This window comes from Microtus oregoni, unplaced genomic scaffold (genome assembly GCF_018167655.1).
Source record: "Microtus oregoni isolate MIOR12 unplaced genomic scaffold, Mior012 000071F_ref0000514, whole genome shotgun sequence".
In the NCBI taxonomy this organism is placed as follows: domain Eukaryota; kingdom Metazoa; phylum Chordata; class Mammalia; order Rodentia; family Cricetidae; genus Microtus; species Microtus oregoni.
Genome location: NW_024543978.1, coordinates 1608984 through 1629369, shown reverse-complemented (window position 1 = coordinate 1629369; position 20386 = coordinate 1608984). Strand labels below are relative to the sequence as shown.

The following is a 20386-nucleotide window of genomic DNA, read 5'->3' as shown; positions in this document are numbered from 1 at the left end:
CGAACATCTGACCCGACCTCAGGGCTGGATTTCCCGTCCCGACTGAGGCGCTGCAGCTGCGCTCCCAGCACTGCGGACACCCGACTCGGCTGTTCCTCTCCGCGACTCTGGTGGAGGCTTCCCGGGGGCGTTCCTCCGACTCCACGCCTACCCTCGCGGGCAGCCGGAGCACGCGAGCCAGCGTCCCGCAGTACTCCTCCCGGCCGGGGCGGGGCGGGGAAGCCGGCGGGAGGAGCAGGAGGGGCGGGGCCGAAGGCGGGTGCAGCATGAAGGGGCGGGGCCGAAGGCGGGTGCAGCAGGAGGGGCGGGGCCGAAGGGGAGGCGCTCGCCTTGGCTTGGGTGGAGCCGGACCCCAGGAAGAGCCGGGGCTTCCTTGTACCGGAAGTGGAAGAAAAAGCGAGCAAGCGGCGTGACCCGGAAGCATTCGCCAATGCCACGCCCCTCAGCCCAATAGTGCCGCCCGGGGACTAGCCACTTCCTTTCTGCGCTCCCGCGGCCTAGCGAACAGGTAGATGGCGCGGCGGGCTGTGGGCGAGAGCTGTGGGCCCGAGCGGCTGCGGGCGGGCCGGGCTGGGGAGGTCGCGGGCGGGGCGCTCAGGTGCGGGTCTGCCTGGGGCCGCAGTCTCGGGTGCGGGCCCGGCCGACCTCATGGCTCGCGCGGTGACTCTGCAGGCAGGACATCGACATGCAGAACGACGCCGGCGAGTTCGTGGACCTGTACGTGCCGCGGAAATGGTGAGTACTCGAGGGCCTTGCTCTTCCATCTGTTTGCGCGGCCCCACTACGCCCACGTTCCTCAACTTTTAATCCCGTTTCCTCTCCGCGGCCCACCACGCGCCCTGTTTTCTCCCATCAGCTCCGCGAGCAACCGCATCATTGGTGCCAAGGACCACGCGTCCATCCAGATGAACGTGGCCGAGGTGAGCTGGGAACCCGGGAAAGGAAGGAAGGAAGGAGGCAGCTAGGCCTCCCAGTGCCTGGGTGCTTGCGTTGGTGTTTGCTAATAACCAGGCTAGACTTAAAGCGTGGGGTAGGGTCAAATCTCCTAACCACTCTGACTCTACACAGGTTGACAGGGTCACAGGTCGGTTTAATGGCCAGTTTAAAACCTACGCTATCTGCGGCGCCATTCGCAGGATGGTGAGTTTGTTTGACCACGTGGACGTTGGGCTGGGATGGTGGTATCCCTTTGAAAGAAACGCTTGGCGGGACAGGCTTGTTCTTTTAGGCCTCTCGGATCATGGAGGGTCTGCTCTGGGAAGATTTAGTTGTCTCATTCTCTGTCCCCTGGGCGTGGGTACAGGTTTGGGTCCGATAGTGCATGCATGCTCTGTCCTGCCAAGCTGGGAGGCCTGTGGGGATACCCAGGTTTTTAATTTTAATTTTTAGGGCGAGTCAGATGATTCTATTCTCCGATTGGCTAAAGCTGATGGAATTGTCTCCAAGTAAGTGGGGATGATATATTGGGGTTGAGCGACCTGGGATTTCCCAAGAGCTAGGCTTTTAATGTGATTATTTTTTTTCCTTGCTTTGTTAGGAATTTTTGACCAGAAGAGATCGGGGGAAATCTGTCATAAATAAAAGTGAGAAAAAGTACTGTTGCCAGTTGAGTTTACTGCTTTTAACATGTGGGTAGGGCTGGTGTTTTTATCATGACCTGAAGAGGGGCAGCACACATCTGAAAGGAGACAAACTAAGGAGTTTGTTGTAAAACCAAGTTTTAATTTAACAAAAACATTTAAACACTCAATCCAAACCTACCTGACATACACAACATTCTGAGGTCAGATGCTCTCAAACATTTGGCCTGCTGTTGGGTGCTAAGGGTGCAGCACCAGGTCTGTGGATTGGGTCGCAGTCCAGCTGGACATCTTGGATACAGCTCAGGGTTCTGGATTTGGCCTGCCATTTGGTTCAAGGATTGGTTTTGTTGCAGCAGCTCTTAGCATTACTGGAAGGTCAGGGCTCCAGCAGACCCGCTTGGTAAATAATAAACCTTACTACATAAATATACAAGGTTAAGTTATGCTGTTTACCAGCTTTAATACATTAAACTATACATCTAGAAGAAGCTGCCTGGGTACGTCCTCCAAGGGTAGCCTGTAAGTTGGAGCAGTGTCTAGGAAGTTCATTTTAAACAAAACAATGGGACTACCTTGAAGATATTTTTTTGTAGGGCTATTATCTTGTGTCCAAGATGCTCTATAGGGTATGGGTTTGCTTGCACCACCATAAGTGTGGTCAGGATAAAAGATTGATTAATTAAAGATTAATTAATGCTGCAATGCTCTCTCGTGCTCGAGCTATTCTTGGTCCTGGGTGGTTAGATGGTGTCAGGCCTGAGAGGCATGGCATTGCTGGGGGGAATGGGGCTGTGGAGCTGGGTAGCTGCTAGCAGGACTGGTGACCAGTTCGTACAAAGACCAATAGTCTGGAAAGCAGAGGGACAGTGGCACTGTGGATACACAGGCAAGTTGGCCGGGTCAGTGCCTTCCTGAGGGTCATGTATGGTTTCAGAGTTATGCAGCAGACTTTACAAGAACAGCTTCTTTTCCCTTGGAGATCAAATTCCAAACTATTATACCTTTTCTCAATCACAGTATTGCTTAGGAAAGTCAAGAGCCTCAAGTTTGCAGTTGTCTTAAAAGGTCCAATGCTGCAGGGAAGTTTCTGGCTGAAGGTGTGGGTGGTTTCAGGCAAGCCCTGCTACATGTGTGATGGCACAGGGTTTCACAGTGACAGAGCTTTGGCAAGGTCCAAAGAGTAAGCAGAACAGAATGGGTCAAGGTATCTGCCCTCCCCTCTACCTTGACAGCAAGAGAGCTCTGTTTAGATGGAGGCAGGGTACCAGGAGTCAGCGTCAGTCAGCAAAGCCGTTTCCAGGTAAGCCTGGCTGGCAACCCCAGCATGTTCAGCTCTGAACACCTAAGTCGCCACAGGAATGGCCTCAGCTGTGAAGGGATGCAGAGACTAGGCAAAACAAAGGCTGGAGCTCAGCATTCACCACACTGTGGCTGGTCTCCGGGACATGACAAGCAAGCTAAGCTCCACGCATTTGTCCAGGAAAATTCTCCGAAGTGCCTTGAGGTGTGCACTTAGGAGTGAAAGCTGTGTCTCTTTCCAAGGGAAGCAAGTCACCTTGGGCTGAGGGGCAGGTGCAGCACTGGAAGAGGGGCAGGACACTGGTTGCCTTCCTACCGAGCAGCCTTCTTGTGGGTACACTGTTCCGGGCTAGAACTGCTGGGTGAGGCGTCTATAGTGAGGTAACACTTGGTTCTCAGGGAGGTACAGGGCCAGTTCCAGAGCTACGAGCACCGTGAACTCAAATCCAATGAGATCTCTCCTGTTGAACCGGAATCTTTCTTCCAGCTTCTGTAGTGAAGGAAGCAGAGGGTCAGTGGGTTAGCCCCATCTGTGGTCCCTGCCTATGGTCAGTGCCTGGCACCAGGGTGCTCGTGCTGTGTGCACACCTCCGCACTCACGTCAATAAGCTGCTTCACTTCGCTCTTGCGGAGGTCACTGCTGATCTTGGCAGCCAGCAGAACACAGGCGCCAGCACACAGTTTGCGGTTCTGTTTGTTGAGCTTTCCCTGCAGTACAAGCTTCTCAAAGTACACGTAGGCCATGGACACGGTCACGGGCTCCAAGCTGCACTCTTCGGACAGGTTCCGCATCTCCCGTTTTAAACTGTGGGTGGGATGGGAGCCATGTCCCTGGGGCAAATCTATGGCCATGAGGCTAGGACGAAGCAGCAGCCACCCATCCAAGGCTACACCACATGTTGTGGGCTGTCAGGAAAGACACTATGTTCTCCAAGGAGAAAGCCCAGGGCCAGGTTATGTGGCTGGGTAGGGGCATCTGCCTGGCTCCTCCTTACCTCCTAATTTTGCTCAATGTCAGTTTGATATGAGGGAACTTCTCCCGGAAGGTCTCATTCATGTCCTTTTTGAGGTCTGCAGGCTTCACATACTCTATAACTGTGGTCTGTAACAGAGGTAGAGGCAGGTGGAGCCTTGCGGCCTAGACATGAGTATGTGGGACTTCAGGAGGTACCTGCATTTCTGAGGATAAAATGGCTCAGCTTGTCCTCTGCAGGTACAGGCCCAGGCATCCAGAATTGACCCCAGAAGACTGTCCAACATGTCTGCTTTGGCACACTGTCCCTGTCTATGGCCCTGTCCCCCTACCTGCTGGTGCTGGATGGGGACAAGGTACCCTGTAATGGCTGTTCTGGGCTTCTGGGTGTGGAGGGGTGCCCACTCAACAGTTTATTCCCTGAACTGTAAACAATGCTAGGGCTGTGGAACTCACCATGTATGAAGCAAAGATAAGTACCCGCTTGTGCTTCCCACACGGCCACTGGGGGTCATCCAGGAGGTTGGGGTTGTATTCCACCGCATCTCCGCCATCGTTTCCTGTAAGCAGAGGCAGCTGTTGACCTCAGCATCCTGATTAGAACCCATGCTGCCCCTCTCCCCCCACACCTAAGGAAGAGGTGTCACGTTTGGGTCAAGGGTCAGGGCTTGGGCACAAGAAGCGACATCTGGACAGCGCCCCACCCACACCGATGCATTCCTTGGCAGAGCCAGGGCCACACTTTGTGGAGTCCTCTTCCTCTGAGAAGCCTCAGTGCGGGTGTGGCTTATGTTGTTGTCTGCCCCATTACCAACCCTAGCCCAGCCAGTGTGGCTGCCTCCCTGTGCCATGGTGAAGACACCTAGACTACCTAGTTCTGTGCCAGCTGGTGTTGACTTGGTAGGCACAGGCTTGTGTCTTGAACCTGGTGGAGCCCGGGGGATGCTGGGCCGGGGTTGGGGCAGCAAGCCATGGCTGTCATTCTTGTGTGTAACCAGGGCATTAGTAGGGTACAGGAACTTTGCATAAGACACGACCTGGAAAAGTAATCACACTGGAGCTCAGTCCTGCTTCTCAGGCCAGAACATGCAACCAAGCTCTGCTTCCCTCCACCAGCAAGGAGCCTGGGGCTATCCCGCTACCCACTGCTCTGAACACCAGCTTCCATCCCTCATCTAGAGTCTGCAGCTGTGCAAGTCTCCCCATTTTGGAAGACTCTTGGCCTACTGGTCAAGAAGCAGGGCTAGGTGTGGAGAGCACAGGGGGAGACAGTTGGGTCACCTACAGCTGGCACTGGTCATATATGGTGAACACTTAGGTCCTTTCTTGGGGTGGCACGGGCCAGCTAGTGATAGGTATAACAGGATGCGTGGCTTGTTCCTAATACCGTGTCTTAGATCAGTGTGTGAGGCACCTGTCTGCCTAACTCTGCTGGCCACTGGCTGGCCACAGGGCTCTTGCCTTTCCATCCGCTCCCAGTTCAACGCCTTCCAACTCAAAGACCATCTCAGAAGAAACAGAAACGCCGCCGGATGGGTGCCTCTGCTTCTGGCTGTCCACCCTCAGGTCACTGTAATGATTAGGAGAGGGGTCCATGTGGCAGCCTCATCTGCTCATCCACCCGCACAAGAGCACCTCGGAGGTGTGTGACGGTTTAACTGAAAGCAGTCTGTATCTCATTCCTGCCCCAGGCGGGGGTCTAAGGATCCCCGACTCTGGAACATCCCTGAGCACTCACCTGTACTTAGGCTCAGGTCTGCTTCCCTGGGTGCGTCTAACCCTTTATCTGCAGCAACACAGTCCAGTAGCCAGCCTGGGATCCTGAGAACTGGCTACCTCCCACTCTGGACAGGAGGCTTCTCTGTGCCTACTGCTGTTCTGTGGACACATACACCGTCCCGTCCGCCTATTGCTGTTCTGTGGGGGTCACACACACACACATCCCTGCCTGCTTACTGTTCTGTGGGGACACACACACACACACACACACACCGCCCCGCCCCAGCACCTGTTACCTCTTTCCTGAATTACACTCAGGACACAACTGCCTAGGCTGGATACAAAGTTTTAGGAGCATATCTGAGGGAGGGACAGGAACATCTCAGCCAACCTACATAAAGTTTCACCAGAACCTATGGCTCCTGGGGAATAAGAACCTGAACTGCAAGTTCCTGGGCTGTGGTAGAAGATGGTGCGCTAATGCCCCATGAGTCTTAAGGACCCAGCAGGACCAGGGCTCACCAGTGTACACAGCGTGGCTCTTACCTGATCCGCAGGCCCTCTCCATAGGGCAGGACTGAAAAGGCTGCACACAGGGACCGCTTGGCACAGATGAGCACAATCCTGTGGGAGGCGCAGGTCAGAGCGGGTCAGCACTTCTGTCCTGCCTACATTTGGGTGACGGGAAACTGCCAGAGCCACTGAGGGTACTGGGATTCAGGAAGCCAAGCCTGGCATCTTAGCACTTGGGCCTGATCCTCTAGAGTCGCTTAGTAAGTAAGTAAGCAACTTCCTGTTCCCGGGCACAGTGCTGCTGGGTAGATCTCCTCTGACCCTGTAACCACAGGGCCACAGACTTCATGTTTCCTGGGAGCACAGGTCCTCCATGAAAGGGCAGGCCTCATTTGCACAAAGATAGGGCACAGGAAGGTGAGGCCCAAGTTCATCAGCATTAGCCTCAGTGGTCCAGACAAGGCAAAGCCTGATGCCACCAGAGATCACCCAGACCTAATACAGAGCCCAGCCGTCCAGGGGCTCAGGACCCAAGGCCCTGGGTGCTCAGGATCTGCAGGGAGCCACCCTGGCTAGGCCCTGCAGCAACATTCCCTGGAGAGCCTCCCCAGGGTGACCTACAGAGGGAAGGGGGTTCCCAGAGCAGGTCAGCATGAAAGGCAGTGCAGTGCCAAGGGACAGACCCAAAGCGCTGCCCCTGCCCCACTGCAGACAGATGCAGCTGCCCAGGGCCCAGCCTAGCACTGTTCTGGGGAGTTCCCACATGTCCCCCAATATACTGTATCTCTTGTGTGTGTCCTCAGTGTGACTGCTTCCTATGTGCTCCCGAGTACAACCATGCCTATCCTGTGTTTGTCCCCTCCCCCCAATATGACCACACCTTTTATCCTGGGCACATCTGGGGTGGGACCCACTTTTGCCTTCCTAGTTCTCTTTTCCCAAAGACTCAAGCTCAGTTGGAGGCTCTCCCATGGGATTGCAGAGGGGTGGCTTGCTGGCCTGGCCATGCTAGCCAGTGTTCAGCTAACACAGAGGAACGTTAGTGCCCAATTCTAAAGGGTCAGGAGAGTGGCCATGGACGACGACGTAGGAGTCCATGAACGAAGGTGGTGCTGCCAACACGGGCAGGCCCGGATCTCACACGGCTGGACCTGCAGGGTAGGAGCACCGTGGCGGTCCCAGGCCAGGCCTGCATGCTCTTACCTGCTGTTCTTCGTGTCATACTGTCTCATGTTCTTGATGAAGTGCGTTTTCTTCAGGCCTTTGTGTCTTGGTGACCCAGATGCATGCTTGGTTCTGTAAGGTAAAAAGCAGGTCGTTCTTGCTCTCCTTGTGGCCTCAGGGGTCAGAGGCAGTTGCAACTCTGGGCCTTGAAGTGGGGGCAGGTGGGGGTATACCTCTGAACCGAGGCACATCCCACTGCATCTTCCAGAAACTCGAGGGAGCAGCGCTGAGACGTGACTCGCCTCCTGTAGGGAAGATACCAGGACCTCAGAAGGGCCAGGGCCACAGACTCCATGACCTCAGAAGGGCCAGGGCCACAGACTCCATGACCTCAGAAGGGCCAGGGCCACAGACTCCATGACCTCAGAAGGGTCAGGGCCACAGACTCCATGACCTCAGAAGGGCCAGGGCCACAGACTCCATGACCTCAGAAGGGTCAGGGCCACAGACTCCATGACCTCAGAAGGGCCAGGGCCACAGACTCCATGACCTCAGAAGGGCCAGGGCCACAGACTCCATGACCTCAGAAGGGCCAGGGCCACACTCCAGGAAGTCACTGAACGACTGAACAGTGGAGTACACAGGGCAGGGCTGTGGTGAAACTAGCAGGTTTTGAGAACCTGTGAACCAAGACTGCAGTACGGGGAGGAGCGGGGGGTGGGGGGGTCCCTGCCACAAGGTTGCAACCTCCCCTATGAGGAAGCATCTGGTGCAAGGTAGTTCAACAGGCTCCGTCTCTCAGAGGGCACAGAAGAGTGAACTCTTTGGGGTTGTTCCCATGCCAGGAGCACAGTGTAAGCCTCTATTTAGGCTGGTGGTGCTATTCAAGTCAGACACACACACAGAGACACATACCCTTCCCTCCAAGTAGCTGCTCTGGGGTCTAGAACAACCTTGTCCAAATCTGCAACTAAGAATTTCCTCCTGGACTTTGGGTTCTAGCTTCATGTTGCCCCTCAGGAAGGCCGGTTGGTAATGGTCACTGGTGGAAGGTGATACCATTGCCCTGGGAACACTGATCCCTACAGGACAGGCTGGCTCCTGTGGTCCCCCCAGCTGAGGCAGTTTTCCAGCACTGTGTGCCAGAACAGGGCTTCCTCAGGCTGAGGAACGAGGCCCCACAGACTCACACCCTTATGCCAAGACCACGTGAGTCAGGTACTTAGTCCCAGGGTCTAATGACTATGGTCTTATAGGACTGTTGGAGGAAATTCTGCTTGTTGGTTCCTGGCCACCCAGTTAGCTTAGACCCGAAATAATCACACAGAAACTGTATAAATTAAATCACTGCTTGGCCCATTAGCTCTAGCTTCTTATTGGCTAACTCTTACATCCTAATTTAACCCATCTCCATTAATCTGTGCATCACCACGAGGCTGTGGCCTACCAGCACAGTTCCAGCACGTCTGTCTTCAGTGGCAGCACCATGGCTTCTCTGACTCTGCCCTTCCTTCTCCCAGCATTCAGTTTAGTTGCCTAAATTCTGCCCTGCTCTGCTATAGGCTCAAGATAGTTTCTTTATTAACCAATAGCATTCACAGCATAGAGAGGGGAATCCCACATCATAGGATGCAGTCAGTCAAAGTCACAGCAAAGCTACAAGGATAGGCTTCTGGAGGCCAAGGTCACAGCATAGGAAGGGAAGCTATGGTCCTTGGTTCTGAGATGACGCCTGCTCTGAGGCCTCTGCCATTGGGAAGTCTGTGCCAGGACCCCAAGAGGACAGAGACTTTAAGGAACCTCAAGCTGAGGCGGGGGCTGGGCCAAACACCATGGCTCCCTGCCACAGCCTTTGGAGAATGAGAGATTTGTATCCAGACCCAAGGGGGCTGTATTTCCATTTTTATTCTCCTATTATCAGACAAGTGGTACGTGTTCATGAAGAAAACAGTAAGGAATAATTGGCGTGGTAGTATGGAGGATGACAAGTTTGAGGCCAACCTGGTCTTATGAAACCTTTTCTCTTTGTTTTGTTATTATCTGTTTAATTTTTTTTTTTCTTTGGGACAGAGTTTCTCTGTAGCTTTTGGGGCCTGTCCTGGAACTAGCTCTTGTAGACCAGGCTGGCCTTGAACTCACAGAGATCTGCCAGCTTCTGCCTCATGCATGCTGGGATTAAAGGCGTGCACAACCACCGCCTAGCTATCTGTTTAATTTTAAAGATTCTGGTTCTGCCAGGTAGTGGCCGCACACGTCTTTAACCCCAGCATTTGGGAGGCAGAGGCAGATGGCGGATCTCTGCGAGTTTTAGGCAAGCCTGGTCTACAAGAGCTAGTTCCAGGACAGCCAGTACACAGAGAAACCCTGTCTCAAAAAAACCAAAAACAAAAACCCCATATAAAGACAAGGTTTCATGTGGCCTAGACTGGCTACAAACTCAATAGGTAGCTAGTAATGACCTTGAACTCCTAATCCCCCTGCCTCCACTGCTCCCTGTTGGGATTACAGAGAAAAGCAAGTCCTTCAAAAGCCATTCACCTAAACAACATAACCTCCGTCAGATACTAGGATTATTGTCTGGGCATGAATCATTGTGACACAGGGTCACAAAGATGTTATGATTCGATCACTTCTTGCCATAGCATCTATGGCAAGTCCATGCATGTGTGTGTATGCACACTGCATGTGGCATGGAGGATCCTGAGTCTGATGCATGGTAGGCAAGTTGCTCTCCCACTGAGCTGACTCCAGTCCCTGGCACCACCCATCTCACCGTGGTGCAGGACGCCCGGGTCATTAAGGATTAGCGGTATGTGTCAAATGCACTAACAGAGTCTTGAATGTAGAAATATGTCTGGTGTCCTTGTACTAACTGCTGCTATGCACACACCATGTCTGGTGTCCTTGTACTTCACTTTGCTCCAAATTCCCCTCACCTGATGGGCACAAAGTGACGACTTCAGAGTTGAGAAGCTTCCAGTGGTGTTGGAGGCCAACAGACAAAGGCATACCAAAAACACAGAGAAGAGGTGAGCCTGACATCCAAGGCCATCTAGGAACCTGGAGAGGAAAGCCCATGCTGGTATTGAGCCAGAGGTCCCGGGCAGGAATGCCAACAAGTGACTCAAGCCCAGAACCTGCCTACAGTTTCCTTCAGGGCTGTGGCTGTAAGGCTGCTTGTCCGTCCTCCCAGGGCTACGGGTGGGGGCTCTTTTACAACACCAGAGGTTTCTCTGACTTGTGAGTATGTGTGATGCAATTATGCCCAAGTTCCCTGATCAGTGAGTCCGCTACTGGATTTGGAAATCCAGTCACGAGCACCTGATGTACCCTGGTCAGTCAAATGGTCCAAGGCACTTGCAGCTCAAAAACGCCTGTCTGTAAAGACAACAAAACCTGCGCATTAGGCATGGGGATGTGGAAAAGAAGGGTCATACGGGGAAGCTGCTGCTACCACATAGGCTGAGCTTCAGCTTGTTACCAGAAACTTTTAGAGTAAGAGCTCCTAGGCACCTGCAGATCTGAGCACACCCCACAACAGGCCCTTCATCCTAGGATGCTGGGGGAATTAAGTCCCCTCTAACCGTGTGACTGGTATCCCTAAGATTAGGGCACACACACACAGAGGGAGGACCATGTGGTGACAAGGGAGGACAAAGTCTGTGAGGCCAAAGGTGAGGCCCCAGAGGGAGCTGGCCACACCTTCTTGGGCTCCTGGCTTTCAGAATGTGAGAAATAAAAGTTTGTTGCTTGAAAGAAACCCTGTCTTGAAAAACAAAAACAAAGTCTTGTTTGGGGCTGAAGAGATGGCCTAGTGGTTGAGAACCCCGGATGCTCTCCCAGAGGACCCAGATTCAGTACCTGTGACTCCAGTCTAACAACACTCTGATCTGACCTCTATGGGGACAAGCACACACACTTTATCAGCCTAGAAAGGCTCTGGATGTCACCTGTGGAGGAAGCTGCACCCAGGAGCCGTGTGCTAACTGCACACAGGTCCTTGATCATGCCAGACATTCTGGCAGCGGCCATTTACTAAGCACAAATGGTGGAGAGCTGTATCTGGTGAACCCTAGGCCCATACTGCAGCATTATTAACTGAGGTTCCCTTCTAGCAGGACAGCTGGTTTATATGAGATGTGGCATGTAGCATGACTAATAAAAACTCAGAGAGAGAAACTGGGGTTCAACCTTAAGACCCGAAGAGTAAGGCAGCCAGTCACTGGCTCTTACCTCGGCCTCAGTCTGAAATGGCGATCCCGCCTCCTGGGATCTCAGACTGAGAGTGAGGGCTGTCTCCTACTGTTTTATTAATTCTCTCTAAGGCTGGGATCAAAGGCAGTTTCTATGGGATCTAGTGTGGCTACTGGGATTAACGGTGTGTGCCACCACTGCCTGGTCTGTAAGGCTGACCAGTGGGGCTGTTTTACTCTCTGATCTTCTGGCAAGTTTTAGTTATTAAAATACAAATGAAACATCACTACAGTGGCATGGTCAGATACCTGCCTGCCAGGTAGGTCCATGCAGATCCCCAAATCATGCCCTTGTCTGTGCTTGTCTCAGAAGCAGGAGACAAAGCCACTACCTCACACCAGAACTTCAGAGGCTGTGACACTCACACTCAAGTATTGGTGGCACAGAGAAGCCATTGCCCAAGGTCACACAAATAGTATGATTCAGCCCAGGTCCTGGTAGGCCCCAAGACTGTCACAGTGATCCAAGTCCGTAGTTCTCCCTTCTTACTTACATAATCACCTACATCTATTAAATGACAAAAGCCACCAGGAGCCTGCAGAAAAACAACCAGAACTGAAAACAGAAGTGAACTGAACATAGTAGCACTTGGCACCACCTTGGGAGGACCCTGCAGCTACCAGCCCAGGAAGACGCTGGAGGCGGGTGAGCAGGTGAGTGTACCCGTCAGAGGGAAAGGCAAGGGGCCTACAACAGGAGGGGTTAGGCCCGGGCAGAATGCCAGGCTCAGACAACCTTACTGGCTAGGAAGGTGCCGTATGAGCGCTGACAGTGTGCCACATGTTTGGGGGACAGAATCTGCCGAGAGAGGACTAGCCAAGGGCTGGATGCACAGGTCCAGAGCAGAGAGAAGTAGCTAGCCTGAGGTGGAGCAGTCTGTGCTCTGAGGCCCTTAGGGACACCTGTCAGGTGTGGCGTTCCCTGAGGTAATTATCCAGGCAGGGCCAGCTGGCTGATGGTGGCCCTGGGATCTCATTTGCAAGTCTGCAGAGGCAGGTGAGGGAGACTGCACAGATCTGTCCTCAGCTGCCTAGCTTGCTCTTCTTGACACTTTCTGCTCTCTCTAGGAATGGCGTGCTCCCTCAGGAGCTTGTGAAATGTTCCCAGTTGGTCCAGCATCTTGCTTCCTGTGACTTTCTCCTCCCTCATAAGAATGTTATTGTAAACCCTATCCTATGACCTGGACCAGGGAGGCACTACGTTTACTCAGTTTCAGGTAGGGAAACTGAGGTACAGCCATTTAACTTATCTGCAATAAACAGCTGGCAGGAGCGGAGTAGAGGCCCACGTCCACAGCTCAGCTACTCTGCGGTGGGCCAGCTTCTCCTAGGGTGGAGCCTGTGCTCAATAAACACTCCACAGTATGCCCTGAACTGACCCCACTGGGAGTAACAGTTGTGCTGGTCAGCAGAAGGGCACTGTGGGATGTCTGTGTGTACAACGCTCAGACACGACTCTCTATGTAACAAAAGGTGTCATGGTCAGAAGATGGCCGCGGAGGGTGTAAGGAAACCTAGGGGCTGTTCTGTGGAGTAAATGGTGCCATGTATGGCATATGTCCACAAACACACACAGGGAGTCGCACACGCAGTTTTCACGTACTGTTCACATACACCTGGCACCTCAACTTGAAAACAGCTAAAAGCAGACAAACAAAAACCCTGAAGAACCTGCAGTCTCTGTTGCCTCAGCCGACACTCCCCAGACAACTGATTAAGTCCAAGTTGTGGCAGACCCAAGCTCGGTGCCTCATGTTGCCTATTTATACAGGACAGTGTCTACCCTAGCTCCATGTCCACAGTGGCATGGCAAGAGTCTGAGCCCTTTCCATGTGACCTGGGAAGAAGAGGCAAGGGGTCAGGAGTGAGAGACAGGTTGCTGAGAGAGCTTACCTACCCATCTATCAGTTCTGCTGACCTAACTCAGCTCAGAACTACCCTTGGCATCCGTGCTGTCAAGGGAGTCTACCACTGCTCTCCGGTCAGTACCTGGAACCCGACTTCTGGTATGTGACAGGCTTCCTTACTTGGTGACGTGGGAGATGGGGAGAGGCCGAGGCAGAGCCACTCCCTGTGGCTGAGATTCTGTCCCCATTGGGATCCGAGGAGAGTGAATAACGGTCTATGCAGCTTGGGGCAGGCGCCACCTGCCAGACAGGCTGCAGAGGAGCCCGTGAAGACCCCAGGCAGCACTTCACCATCACAGCAGCATGCTCAGGCCCCAAGAGCCTCCCCTACTAAGGAAGCACAGGTGACAGCAGTCTCATCAGGTGTTCAGGGCTCTGTTCCCCTGCCTGAGCATCATTTTGGCTCATTGCAGACCCATATCTGCAGGTGTTCAGGGCTCTGTTCCCCTCCTGAGCATCATTTTGGCTCATTGCAGACCCATATCTGCAGGTGTTCAGGGCTCTGTTCCCCTCCTGAGCATCATTTTGGCTCATTGCAGACCCATATCTGCTAGAAAGCAAAAGTAAAACCAAAACAAAAAACAGAACAAAACCAGCCCCCCCCCACCCAAAAAAACTGATGTGGGATTCCCTTCTGTATGCTGTGAATATGTTTTATTATCATTGATTAATAAAGAATCTGCCTTGGGACTATGGCAGGGCAGAATAAAGCCAGGTGGGAAATCAGAACAGAGATATAGAGAGAAAGGAGGAGGAGTCAAAGAGACACCATGTAGCTGCTGAAGGAGACAGATGCTGGAACTTTACTCAGTAAGCCATGGCCTTGTGGTAATACACAGATTAATAGAAATGGGTTAATTTAAGAGTTAGCTAATAAGAAGCCCAAGCTAATAGGCCAAGCAATGTTCTAATTAATATAATTTCTATGTGATTATTTTGGGTCTGGGCAGTCGGGAAATGAATGAGCAGTCTCCACTTACAAAATGGCACCAAGGTGGGGCAACTACAGCCACATAAAACCTGAGAGGGCTCGGGAGACATTCTAGACACAACTTCTTGTAGCTGTATTTTTTTCAGAAGGGTTCCTAGCTTGTGTTAGTTGCAGGAACAGCTCTGGCTCTTTCAGGAGGCTGAGCACTTAAATGGGGTCTGGGAGCAGGTGTTACAAATTGCTTAACAGTGATATAGACCCGCTGTGTCCCTGGAGTTGAGGCTGTATGCATGGCTCTCAGAAGCAGTGAGCATGCTTCTGGCATGTGGGACTGGATGGAGCCAACAGGCAGGGTGGCAGTACTGGTCCTAGCTATGCCTGCTTAGCATTTAAAAAAAAATGCTCCTGGTCAGAAAATGATTTCAGATATGCAATAAAGATAGATTCAGATAGAAATAAACCTCTGAATGGATCACAGTATTTTAAAAAAATGTATGTAGGCTTGAGAGAGAGAAGAATAAAAGTATAGATAGTTATAAAAAGTAATAGTTTTAAAAAATAAAACAAAGTCTTTAAAGAGATAGAGTACAGACAGTCATATATTAAAGGAGTAAAGAAAAATAATTCACATAAAGATGGATTATGTATTTTATTGTGTTTTCTTTAAATTTTTTGACTGTGAATGAGCTAAGTACAAAGGGGCATTTCATTATATGGGCCGCTAAGCTAAACCAATATATATATATATTTTAAAGGTATCTTGACTTTAAAAATTGGGACTAAGGATATGTTGCTTTGGAAAAGAAATTCTGCTTTTGTTTCCACAGAGGATAAAAAGCTATGGATTCCTTACCAGCTAATATGGTTTGATCAACAAGACCCACTGAAGCAATAGCCAGATAGTCCAACATCCATGACAGCTTCAGGACTGCTGGCTGAGATGGACCTGCCACACAGGACACCCCATGACAAACTGATTAAGAGTGCCCCAAATCAGCAGGAAGTAGTCTATAGAGAACAATGTCCAAATTCCCTAAACAATTGTTTATAAATGTTTGTTTACATTTAAAGGGGGATATGCTATAGAGATGAATATTTTGCATTGGTATGGGCTTTGTTTATTGATACGTATTTAAAGTCAATTTTGTTATATGCATATTTCTGATCCTGATTAAGGTGTTTGTGCAGCTCATTTAAAAATATAATGTATAGGCCGGGCGGTGGTGGCGCACGCCTTTAATCCCAGCACTCGGGAGGCAGAGGCAGGCGGATCTCTGTGAGTTCGAGACCAGCCTGGTCTACAAGAGCTAGTTCCAGGACAGGCTCCAAAACCATAGAGAAACCCTGACTTGAAAAACAAAAACAAAAACAAAAAAATATATAATGTATAATTAAGAAATACAGGTTAATAGATAGTCATCTACAATAGTCAAACTTGGAGTCATGTTAGGTTTTCTAGATGTTCAGAGATATAGTTCAGATGGATAGGTATTCTTCAAACCTTTAAAAGACTAATAGAATATGCCATTCAAAATGTTTTAAGAACTTAGTACTTTTCATGACAATGAAACACATCTTACTTCAAGAGGAAGATGGGCATTGAAGAGGTTCCTCATGGAATTTGTTAGTCATTTGGGCAAGAAGCTGTTCTTGCCTGGACTGCTGGATATTATGCTGCATAAACTGGACAGGCAGGACTCACAGAAAAATGACTGCTGAATTTGACTAAAGGTGAGACAGTCCTTCACAGTTCCTGCTTCATGAAAGAGTCTGCCAGACATTCTGCAGAACACAGAAGAAACTGACTGACAAACTGCCAATATTGGTGGACCTGTTTTTGAAATTTCCTGCTTCATGAAAAAGTCTGCTGGATATTATGGGCCTGTAGGCTGAAGATGGATGCCCCAACGTTACAGAAGAACTTTGGGTGACTGGCCAGGCAGCAAGATGTCTCTGTAACTCTAGAATTTTGAAAGTTGCTTACAATGTACTTCCTGTTAACTGAGGTAATATTATATCCTTCTGGGGTCTTTGAAGAGCTGAAGAAAGATAGTTTTCCTTAGTTATGATAAAGGATAAATTAGATATAAAATTTTAGACTCACAAAGATAGGATAGGTAATAGGGTATTTTCCTTAATTTGTCAAATGTAAATAGACTAAATATTATATCTATAATTCTTGTTTGATACCTTTTCGTTACATATATTTTACTATGTTGAAGTTAAAACCTTCCTTTTCATTTAGACAGAAACGAGGAGGTGATGTGGGATTCCCCTCTGTATGCTGTGAATATGTTTTATTACCACTGGTTAATAAAGAATCTGCTTTGGGCCTATAGCAGGGCAGAATAAAGCCAGGTGGGAAATCTGAACAGAGAGAGAAAGTACTCAGGGTCAAAGAGATGCTAGGTAGCTGCTGAAGGAGGCAGATGCCGGAATTTTACCTGATAAGCCACAGCCTTGTGATGATAAGCAGATTAACAGAAATGGGTTAATTAAAAATGTTAGTTAATAAGAAGTCTAAGCTAATAGGCCAAACTGTGTTTTAAATGATATAGTTTCTGTGTGATTATTTCAAGTCTGGGTGGCTGGAAATGAATGAGCAGCCTCTGCCCACAAAAAAAATCAACAAAACAAACCCCATGGTCTCCTGATGAGGTGCCTGGTTCCAGGACTCCATGTAGGGCCTGTAGTCTAGCAGCTACACAGAGAAAGCAGGGCCTCAGGGTGGGGCAGGCACCTGTCCTAGAGAACTCCACTCCAGGGGTCGTCTGCTCCCCAGTGAGCAGATGCTGGGCACAGAATAAGTATGGTGCTAAGGGACTCAGGGGTTGGTTAGGGCTGGCCTAGGCCCCTCTTCCAGAAAAAAGCAGAGCACAGCCTCCCGCCTCTAGGCTATGCCCAGCTCTCTGATGGTGGGTGCACTAGGTTGCAATTTGCAAAGTCATTTGTGTGTGGGACTTTCCCTTCCCCCTCATTCCTGCAGCAGATACTATGCAGGGCTATTGTGAGTTGAAGTGGTTCCTCAAAATGATCCTTCAAAGGCTTAGCCCTTGTCAGGGGCCTCAGCTAGAGACAGTCTAGGAAGGAACCAAAAGGAGGACAAGGAAAAGTCTGTGAGGACACACAGGGAGACAAGAGACAGAACAACATAGCATGAGCTCAGGGCCTGGAGAAGGGAAGAAAGTGCTGCTGTGGAGAGCTACCGGATTTGTGTCCTTTGTCACCATGGCTCTGAAGGTGCATACATAGGCTTTCTAGGCAGAAGGCAGCAGTGGTGAGGGAGCTGGAATGCATGCTTCAAACCTGACCACAGATTCTAGAGATGACTCTACTCCCAGGCACACAGTGAAAGGAGACCATCAACAGTGCCAAGAGCCCCGGACAGAAAACCAGGGGCGATTCTGTCACTAGCTAGAAACATTGTTGGGAGCCCCAAGTTGTAACAGGTTGTCACTTTACTGAGTCCTTAGGATCACAGGACCTCAAGGAGCAAGAGCTTCAGGGCAGCCTATTGCAGGGGGGGGGGGGGGGGGACTGAGGTTCTAAGAAATCCCTTAAGGGCTCAAGGTCACAGAGCTGTTGGGTGGAGGAAAGCTGGTCTGCACTCCTGACACAGCCTTCAGGAACTCCAGATAAACAGATCAGGGGGAGAGATGGTTCAGTGGTTAGGAGCACTGGCTGTTCTCCCCAAGAGTCCAGATTCAGTTCCCAGCACCCACACGGCAGCTCACAACTGTCTGTAACTTCGTCTGCAGAGGATCTAACACGCTCACACAGACGTACCTGCTCGCAGAACAGCAATGCACATAAAACAAAACATTCCAATAGATCAGGGAAACCTGGGAGCCAGTCACTACTGTCTCTCCTAGACACAGGGTGGGAGCTGAGAGAGGGTAGACAGTCTTCTTCCTAAGAGCCTGGGCCCGTGAGAGGAAGGGTAACAACTCTAGCCAAGAACTTGGAAGCAGAACCCAAGAAAAGATGTCTGCCACAGGTTATCAGAATGAACTGGAAAGCAGAACTAGAAGGCAGGAGATAGCTCACTGGAGGACCTAGCACAGGGTGCCTCACTCACACGAACTCCAGCCTGCTCTTCAGTTATCCCTTGTCCCCAGTGGATCCTTCTAGGTCCTGTGGAAAGCAGGCTAAGGTGGTGACCACAGAGAGTTCAGGCCCTTCTGGACACACATGTGATACATGGTCAGACGTCAGAGAACTTTCCCCCTCACAGACCTGGGAGGCACCTCATCACTGTGAGCCTACAGCGTACCCAGGCTAGACCTGCCCAGGGCTTCCCAGTGCTGAGAACTACCTGGCAGGAGTCCTGCCCTATAGTAGAGAGGCCTATCAACCAGTAAGGGACCATAATGGCCAGAATCGGCTCCTATTGTTACTAAGACTGAGGATGTAAGAGGGGGCTGAGGAGGAGGCTGAGACCCATATGGTAGCTGGTGGCTGTGGACACTGGGAAGTGGGCACAATCGTGGGGAGGGGCGGTGGTTAGGAATAAGAGCTGCCTTGGGTTAGTTAGACTGAGGGGCCCCTAGAAATGATGCAGACAGGGGAAGTACAGGGTGCAGTGTGACAGACAGGTCCTGTATCCAGCAGGTGTGCAGCGGCAAGGAGGAGAGTCTGGGCAGGTGTACAAGGCTGAGCACAGTTGAGAAAGTGTGGGGAAGACTCTTGTTCACAAGCTGAGGTGAACACACGGCATGTAAGAAGTGTCTGTGAGTCACAGTGCTTTGGGCACTGACAGAACAGACAGAATGGGTGTGTCTAAAGTGAGTGAGGCTAAGGGGACTCCGAAATCCACCTACAGGGGACTCTCAAGGCGAAGAACTGACCCCATAGGGAGAGGACAGCTTTAATGGAACTAGTCCCTGTATCTGGAGTCTGACAAGCTTCAGTTAACCCCAATTTTGTCGCCTGTATTCTGGACTGATGCTGCCAGATCATCGCAATCAAGTCAAGGGCAGACGGGACGACAAGGCGCTCTGACTCTTGCAGGTTGGGGTGATGAGCCCTTTAAGTACAGGAATGACGGAGCCTGGGCTGGTGGGCTTAGGTCATCCTGACCCTTATGTCCTGGGCTGACTAGACCTCTAAGTGCTAGCTGACTGATCCCAGGGGACACCTGTGTGCTGGGTGAATGGATCCACTTTACCCCAACCATGTCCAGGTCCGCCGGGCCCACAGGTCAACCACCCTGTGAGCTGTGGGGAAGGATTCAGCTACCACCACCTGTGCCCATTGGGCTGCCAAACCCACAGGTCACACAGCGGGCGCGCTGCCTAGGCCTCTAGGCTACCCCGACCCGCCCAGCCCGCTCACCTCTGGCGCTGCCCGTCCAGGCTGAGGCCGGCGGGCGCCGTCGTGGGGCTGAGTAGGCCCTGGGGCGCGGGCCTGGCTGGCAGCCCCGGGAGGCCTCCGGGTGGAGCGGGCGGAGGCGCGGGCAGCTCGCGGGCCTCGGTGGGCGGGGGTGGCGGCGGCGGCGGGGGCTTCTCCCCGCCGGGACCCAGGCTCGGGGGCCGTCCGTCCAGGGAGATGTTATTGAGGAAGAAGAGAGCGGCCTGGCGGCGCCGGGAGTCCCCGCGTCTCCGCGGCACCGACGGCGGGTTCCGGGCGGCCGGCGCGGGCCTGGCGGAGCCGGGGGCCGGACCCGGGGCTCCTCCCGCCGCGGCCGCGGCCATGCTCGAGTGCGCCGCCGCGCCGCGCCGCCGCCGCGCTGCTGCCCATTGGCCGCGGCGCGCCTGCATGCAAATGTCACTCCGTCACTCCCTCCCATTGGCCCAGGAGTGGCCGCATGCAAATACGGTCCCGCTGTCCCCGTTCATTGGCCGCAGCGCACCTAGATGCAAATGAGGCTCCCCTGAGCCCTTCCATTGGCTAGCGAGGTGGACCGTGCCCCGGCGCTCCCCTGGGTCCTAGAGGTGGGCTCGTCTAACGGTTGTAGGTTTGGCTTGGCCACCGGGCTCTAAACACAGCGAGGTCGGTGGCTGCACGGCGGCGCCATTGTCCTGTTTTCTTGTCCAGGACGCAGT

The 20386-nt window shown here is 51.9% G+C and overlaps 2 protein-coding genes across 4 annotated transcripts; one reads left to right on the top strand and one right to left on the bottom strand.

Moving 5' to 3' along the window:
• Nucleotides 1-423: 423 nt before the first annotated feature.
• Rps21 (ribosomal protein S21) lies at nt 424-1596 on the top strand. The gene is made up of 6 exons (XM_041641895.1): nt 424-508; nt 673-735; nt 857-920; nt 1069-1140; nt 1390-1445; nt 1538-1596. Exons 2-6 carry the CDS (start codon nt 686-688, stop codon nt 1545-1547), a joined length of 252 nt encoding a protein of 83 aa, XP_041497829.1. The 5' UTR covers nt 424-508; nt 673-685; the 3' UTR covers nt 1548-1596.
• A 105-nt stretch (nt 1597-1701) lies between these two features.
• Nucleotides 1702-20060, bottom strand: Cables2 (Cdk5 and Abl enzyme substrate 2). Of its 3 annotated transcripts, none has more exons than XM_041641892.1 (10): nt 19677-20060; nt 7485-7556; nt 7291-7383; nt 6121-6198; nt 5317-5425; nt 4727-4892; nt 4312-4415; nt 3878-3984; nt 3483-3687; nt 1702-3372 (listed from the first exon to the last, which is right to left on the bottom strand). In XM_041641892.1, exons 1-10 carry the CDS (start codon nt 20033-20035, stop codon nt 3232-3234), a joined length of 1434 nt encoding a protein of 477 aa, XP_041497826.1. In that variant the 5' UTR covers nt 20036-20060; the 3' UTR covers nt 1702-3231. The 3 variants fall into 3 exon arrangements, with proteins under 3 accessions (XP_041497826.1, XP_041497827.1, XP_041497828.1); XM_041641893.1 differs by having other exon boundaries at nt 4336-4415; XM_041641894.1 differs by lacking the exon at nt 7485-7556.
• Nucleotides 20061-20386: the final 326 nt, after the last annotated feature.

Excerpts from the sequence above, each read along its gene's own strand:
- Cables2 (XM_041641892.1), bottom strand. The coding sequence starts at position 20,035 with ATGGCCGCGGCCGCGGCGGGAGGAGCCCCGGGTCCGGCCCCCGGCTCC. Across the intron at positions 7,557-19,676 it reads CTGGACGGGCAGCGCCAGAG|GAGGCGAGTCACGTCTCAGC; the intron begins GTGAGCGGGCTG and ends TCTTCCCTACAG. Across the intron at positions 3,373-3,482 it reads AAGTGAAGCAGCTTATTGAC|AAGCTGGAAGAAAGATTCCG; the intron begins GTGAGTGCGGAG and ends CCTTCACTACAG.
- Rps21 (XM_041641895.1), top strand. The coding sequence starts at position 686 with ATGCAGAACGACGCCGGCGAGTTCGTGGACCTGTACGTGCCGCGGAAA. Across the intron at positions 736-856 it reads CTGTACGTGCCGCGGAAATG|CTCCGCGAGCAACCGCATCA; the intron begins GTGAGTACTCGA and ends TTCTCCCATCAG. Across the intron at positions 921-1,068 it reads TCCAGATGAACGTGGCCGAG|GTTGACAGGGTCACAGGTCG; the intron begins GTGAGCTGGGAA and ends GACTCTACACAG.